Source organism: Benincasa hispida, chromosome 10 (genome assembly GCF_009727055.1).
Source record: "Benincasa hispida cultivar B227 chromosome 10, ASM972705v1, whole genome shotgun sequence".
NCBI lineage: Eukaryota > Viridiplantae > Streptophyta > Magnoliopsida > Cucurbitales > Cucurbitaceae > Benincasa > Benincasa hispida.
This window is the reverse complement of record NC_052358.1, coordinates 38,139,857-38,146,326: the sequence shown is the minus strand read 5'-3', so window position 1 is coordinate 38,146,326 and position 6,470 is coordinate 38,139,857. Positions and strand designations below refer to the sequence as shown.

The following is a 6,470-nucleotide window of genomic DNA, read 5'->3' as shown; positions in this document are numbered from 1 at the left end:
TACATGAGACCCATTAGCTCTTTCAGATACTTTTGACCTAATTTCCAATTTTTTTCTCATATACAGTTATTACATTACTGTTATCGTTACAAACACTGTTATTGTTACCGTAGAAAAATTATGAATCTATCGCTACTATTGTTATCGTTACAAATACTATTATCAATGGACCCTGAACAGTAACGCTAAAGTTAATTGTAAGATGGCGTAGAATGCAAAGTAAATAGCCTCAATCACAATCAAATTAATGTTTGCAAAATGCCTAAATAAACATGATCAAAAGCAATCAAATTATGTTTTTGATCGAGACTCATTACGATTGAATCTCATTGATACACAAATTTTAATTACGGAGGAGTAAATGTAGCTTAATTTCCAAATTCAAAAAACATAAAGAATTAGCCATTAGCCTCCTATATATATATATATATATATATATATAACTTATCAAGATTTTTGTAGGGATTTTAAATAATCATAAACTCACTCTCAAATTTTAAAAACAATATAATAAATACAAATTATTGTTTTCATAGAAATGTAGAACTAAGTATTTTAAAGAAAATATTTACACCAAAATATCTGAAGACATCATAATACAGATTGAACATTCTACCTAAAGAAAGCTAAATGTTAGAATAGAAAAAGAAAATAATAAAAATAAATAGTAGATAAATGAAATGGTGTGGCTATGAATATGATAAACATGAAAGTGAGAAGGCTTATCTTAGAAAATATTTAAAAAAAAAAAAAAAAATGATGAGGAAGAAGACATGGTAGTAAAAATTTACCAAAGGAAAAAGGAAGAAGAAGGAGGAGGCAGCATTGTTCCAGTCCAATGGATGGTGAAAATGAAAACTGAAAAAAAGAGAAAAGAAAGAGTGTGGGGCTGAAATTCAATTCACCCAACAAAAAACAACACAAGGATGATTTTGGGAACAATAAAACTCTTTTCTCCCAGATTCCATAACCAATAAAAACAATGATAGCTATTAGCTACCTGTGTTTAATGGAAAAGGGAGCTTTGATTAATTAAGCAAACACCCATTAGAATCAAGATCACCAAAAGCAAAAAGATCTAATCTTTTTAAACCCCAAATCCTCCAATATCCAATACCCAAATTCCCAAAATCCCAAAATCCCAAAAATAAAAATGAGACCAAACTTGGCCTCCTTCGGTTCCTCCACAGATACAGATACTGCCCCCCCTTTACCCACACAAACCTTCGGACACTAAAAACAAACACTACAGAGAGTGACAGTGAGAGCAATCCAGATGGTGGAGACAGAGGCTGATCTATGTCCCATGATTTTCTTCTCTGTCTCAGATTATGTTTGAGGATTTCTGAGTGTTTTAGCCAAAAGGGGTTCTTCTGGTGGGTTTTCAGGATTAGTTACTAGAGAAACTGGTGGTCGGCGGCGGAGGAGGAGGAGAAAACTCTGTGGTGGTGGTTATTATGAACAACAGTGGCGGTGGTGGTGAGGATGGGAGTAGTAGGACAGTAGCAGCAACAGGAAGTGGAATGATGGGGATGAATAGGTCACCTTTCACAGTGTTACAGTGGCAGGAGCTGGAGCATCAGGCTCTGATCTTCAAATATATGATGGCAGGTCTGCCTGTTCCACCTGATCTTGTACTCCCTATTCAGAAGAACTTCGAGTCCATTTCTCATAGGTTCTTCCATCATCCCACCAGTAATCTTACTCTCTTTCCCTCTCTCTATCTCTATTTCTCTCTCTGGCTGCTGTCAGTTTGATTGGCTTCTGTTTTGTGTTTGATTTGATTTTAGGGATCTTGTTTTACTTCTAGTTTTCCCTCTTTTCTTTTTATAGATGTCATTTTTAAGCTACAGTTGTTTTCCTTGACTAATGGGTTCTTTTCGATTCATGAATGGTGCTTTTTTTGAGGTTTCCTTGTTTCAAACACTTGAATACCTTGTATTTTCACCAACATTTTGTCTAGTTTTGTGAATGGAATGTATTCTAGAAGCTGTGAATCTGCAAGTTATGTATGAAATGATGGTACTTTTCAGCTGAATGAATGAGGGGCTTGGTGTTTAGTTCTTCTCTCGGAGGTAAACATAGGAATATGAAGATGTTTGTCTGGTTTCAAATCCAACTAAAGCACATGCATATAACCCTTCATCAGTTTCAATCTTGGACTGTAATTTCATTTTTTGGGGGTTTCTTTTTATTATTTGGTTTGTGGGATCTAATAGCATAGTCAAGTCCCCAATCTGAAGTTTAGAATCGATATCTTGATTGTTTGGCATCTTCATTTTGTGTATGTAAAGTAAAGCCTATAATATGTTTGTGTTATCTGTCTTCTATGTTAGTTTTTGTTTTGATGTGCAAGATTTGTGATGTTTGAGGTGCAATTTGTGCAGTGGCTTATTGTTCATTCTACGGGAAGAAGGTGGACCCAGAGCCTGGAAGATGCAGGAGGACTGATGGAAAGAAATGGAGATGCTCCAAAGATGCATACCCAGACTCCAAATACTGTGAGCGCCACATGCACCGTGGCCGCAATCGTTCAAGAAAGCCTGTGGAATCTCAAACAATGACACAGTCATCGTCCACTGTGACATCTCTTACCGCTACCGGAAGTAGCAGCACTGGAACTGGAAGCTTCCATGGCCTTCCACTGAATGCCTTAAGCAATTCCCAGACCACTACCACTGGGACCAGTCAGCCTCATTATCCCTTGGACTCCATTCCCTATGGAATCCCAAGCAAAGATTATAGGTATCTTATAAATTCTCACTGCAACTCCATTTTGTCTAATCATATGGTAATGCAAGAATTTCTGGACATTCATATTCAATTGCCATGATGAGCAGTATTTACTCCTGGAAATCATGATGTTGACCCCCTCCTATCCCTCAAGTAGAAAGTATATGCTTGTATGTTAGAGCTGATTTCAAATGGGAGTTAATTTCTGACTTTCCATGGGGCATTGCATGCATTTATTTACAAGAACAAAAAAAAAAAGCTCAGATGTAGCTGTGTTTTGAAGCAGGCACATAATGTTTGCAATCTTGGGGACCATATTGAAGTTATGTGGTGGGAGCCCAAACTGTGCTCTTCTCTGTCATGTTTTATTGAATGTTTCAACAGACCTTTTTCAATTCTTTTGGATCCAAGTCTTTGGGCCCTATTTATTTCTTTTCTCCATAATTTTTTTTTGTTATCTTAAGTATACATATTTTGCAGACTCTTTTTTCTACTCTCTGCCTATGATGCCTTGCTTTTATGTTTTCTCTAGTTGATGCAGCCCTGACATAACAATAAAAATTGTCTTGCTGTTTAAACAACTGTACTAACCCTATTGGTTATACCTTAGCTCTATGTTAAAAGATATGAAGACAAAGAAAAAGAAATGTCAGTGCTGCTCCAATTGTAGTGGTCTGTAAAGTTGAATTTGTCTCTCTTTTTCTCTCTCTCTCTCTCTTTGGCTTTTCTAATTTCCTCTTTTTTTACTCTAAAAATCAACTTGTGTCTGATGTAAACTATGGTAATGTTCCATATTTTGCTGACATTCTGCGATCAATATTTGCTGAAGAGTTATATCCTTTTCCTTCGGTGCATTCTGATGGTCGATGGCATTAACTTTTGTAAACTTTAGCTGATCAATTTTTTCCTTATTTGGTTTATTCTAGGTCAATTCTTGAAAATTTAGGTACAGGTTAGAAAATTCTCATCATGTATCTGTTTTCTTTTCTTCATGGTCCAACACATTGGGTCCTATGTCCGCAGATGGCTGCCTAGCTTAGTTTTGTTTCTCACAGGGAATTACTCTGAGGATCATTATATGTTCTTTTGAACTCTTGCTATTTAGTTCTAATTGTTCCTACCTGCCGTTTTGTACTTGAAAGGAAGCAGTTATTATGTGAGGCTGACTGATCTTTTGGACCTTAGTGGTTAAACCATGCTTAAGGTTTCAATTTCTGTCATCTTGTTTTCGAGTAATTTTCAGGTTAAATACCTTGGGGTTTTGATCAGTGTTAGGTGGTCTGCTCTCTTCTAGTTAGCATCATAGTTCAATATTTTAACCTAATATATTGTAATCCACTCTTGCTTATTACTATTTGTCCATTTCGGCCCATTTACTAATATTTTTGCTTTTAGTTTTCTTTGTTTTCTTCTGTTCAGAGACTAAGAAAGAAAAAGTAGTTTTCAAGATCATTTTTTGTCAATTATTCAAAGAAGATTTAGTCACAAGTACTTTTCGTAAGCTACCAAATAGAGGCTTCAGTTTCTAGCCTTTCAACTTGACTTTGTGATCAATCTCTTCACGTTTTGAGAGAAGAAGGCCTTTGGACATATTTTACCTCTCTCCTTTACCACTTTGTTGTAGTGGAGCTATGTGAGAAAAAAGTGCCATGTTTTTTTAACTATTTTGATTTTTCATTCATATAATTTTGGACTCCTTACTTCTGAATCTCTGATGTACCAAGCAAAAAATACTGCTTATATTTGAATCTATCTATTCTATAACTTATATTCTTTATACTTTCAATGTCCTTTATCATAGTCACAAGATGTGTTTGAGAACCACGAAATGCAGCCTGAAAGCACATTATGTAAAAGAAGTTTTCGATATTATTGTTTTCAACTTCTGATCATCATTGATTCGTTTATAATTTTGATAATTTGTGTATTTGAAGGTAAATTTCAAGAAATCTGAATTTAATAGCCTCATCCTTCTTTGATGTCTCATCTTTTCCATTTTTATTAAGCATCTGTCTGCTAATTTGATTTCCGCTCCTACCCTGGTCTCCTTTCAAGCTGCTTTCTTCAACCTTTTGTTTCTTTTGTTCTTTGAGTTAATTTAGAGTTCTATATACCCTTAATCAGTCAACTCAATATTCATCTTGATGACAAGTCGTGATAGCCACATTTTAGTGTATTTTTAGTACACACGGGAGTGAGTTGAAGGGGGATATCTTTTAGGGAATTAGAAATAAAGAGCTTGCACCATTTCAAACTGGCCAATATCCATCTGACACGGAAAATCTAACTGGTTAGAGACTTGGATCAGCCGATGCATCATCGCTATAACATTACTGCTTATGGTACACACTGCCGTTATTGGAGCTCACTATTTATAAATCGATGGAACGTGACAGGGAAGAGCAAGAGGTTACAGCCCAAAATATCATCATACTGTGATTGGTTCATAGATGAAAATCGAGTAACTGAAAGCCACTTCGATGCCCGGTCGTCTCGACCATTATATACAATTCTCATAGTGAAAATGGATGAATTAACATGGATGCGTGTGTATTGGAGGTCAAATTGGCAAGGAAGTTAAGGATATAGATGCAAATTCTTCACTTATTTTTGTATTTGTTGGGTTACAGGTATCTGCAAGGGCTTAGACCTGAAGCTGGAGTGCATAGTTTCTTTTCTGAGGCATCAGGAAGCAGCAGGGCTGTTCAAATGGATGCACAAATAGACAACACATGGCCAATGATGCCATCCAGATCCCCGTCTTTTCTGGCATCGAAAACAACTGAAAACTCAATCTTCCAAAGTGGATATCCGCAGCATTCGTTCTTTGGTGGGGAATATGCATCTGGGGAAACTCTGAAACAAGAGGGTCAATCTCTTCAGCCACTGTTTGACGAATGGCCGAGAACTAGGGAGTCATGGACCGGACTCGATGATGAAAGATCCAATCAAACTTCCTTCTCCACAACACAGCTGTCCATATCAATTCCAATGGCTTCATCTGACTTGTCGACCACAAGTTCGAAATCTCCTCATGGTTAGTACCTGCTACTGCCATGCTTGTTCGGTTTCTTCTTCCATATTCTTAGTTCACCCTCAATATTATTCTCCACAGATAATTGATGAAAGCAGCATGATGCTCAGAGAAAATTTTCAAGTTTTATCCCTCAACTTCGATGCCTGAATTTTGAAAACTAGTCGTTCACATTCGGTATATGTGAGCGAACAAGTAGACGGAGAAGTCTGTTGTATTCTTGTCTTGTTTTCCCTTTGCAGCTCTGTTTTTATGGGTATCAAAAACTCAGTTATGTGCAAACAGTTTAGAAGCTGAATGTTGTTATTAGGCTTGGAATAAAACAAAACTGTGGTTTGAAAATCTAGATAAAAGTAAGATTATAATGAAAATGACAACAAATGGATATTTCTAGTAATGTTTCTCCTCTACTTCTATCTTTTATCTGTGTATATATATATATTATTAAAAAAGGATAGTTTTAAATATAGCAATCAGATTCAAAATATTAGTAGATATGGTATAATGTAAAGGAATTTGTAGTTATAGCAAAAATTTAGATCCAACTCTCGAAGTCTATCGTCATTAGATTTTGCTATACTTACAATTCTTTAAAAATGTTATACATTTATTTGTTGACCCTAAAACTGCTACCCATTGCAAATACTCTATTAAAATATATTATTATTATTTTTCTTTTTTGTTGAACAAAGCTGCTTTGCTT

At 35.7% G+C, this 6,470-nt stretch overlaps 1 protein-coding gene across 1 annotated transcript; it reads left to right on the top strand.

Moving 5' to 3' along the window:
- The first annotated feature begins 925 nt into the window (after positions 1 to 925).
- Positions 926 to 6,164, top strand: LOC120088677 (growth-regulating factor 4-like). The gene is made up of 4 exons (XM_039046096.1): positions 926 to 1,695; positions 2,388 to 2,745; positions 5,364 to 5,770; positions 5,849 to 6,164. The coding sequence occupies exons 1-4, from the start codon at positions 1,458 to 1,460 to the stop codon at positions 5,854 to 5,856; spliced, it is 1,011 nt and encodes a 336-aa protein (XP_038902024.1). The 5' UTR covers positions 926 to 1,457; the 3' UTR covers positions 5,857 to 6,164.
- The last annotated feature ends 306 nt before the right edge of the window (positions 6,165 to 6,470 follow it).

Excerpts from the sequence above, each read along its gene's own strand:
- LOC120088677 (XM_039046096.1), top strand. The coding sequence starts at position 1,458 with ATGAACAACAGTGGCGGTGGTGGTGAGGATGGGAGTAGTAGGACAGTA. Across the intron at positions 1,696-2,387 it reads GTTCTTCCATCATCCCACCA|TGGCTTATTGTTCATTCTAC; the intron begins GTAATCTTACTC and ends CAATTTGTGCAG. Across the intron at positions 2,746-5,363 it reads ATCCCAAGCAAAGATTATAG|GTATCTGCAAGGGCTTAGAC; the intron begins GTATCTTATAAA and ends GTTGGGTTACAG.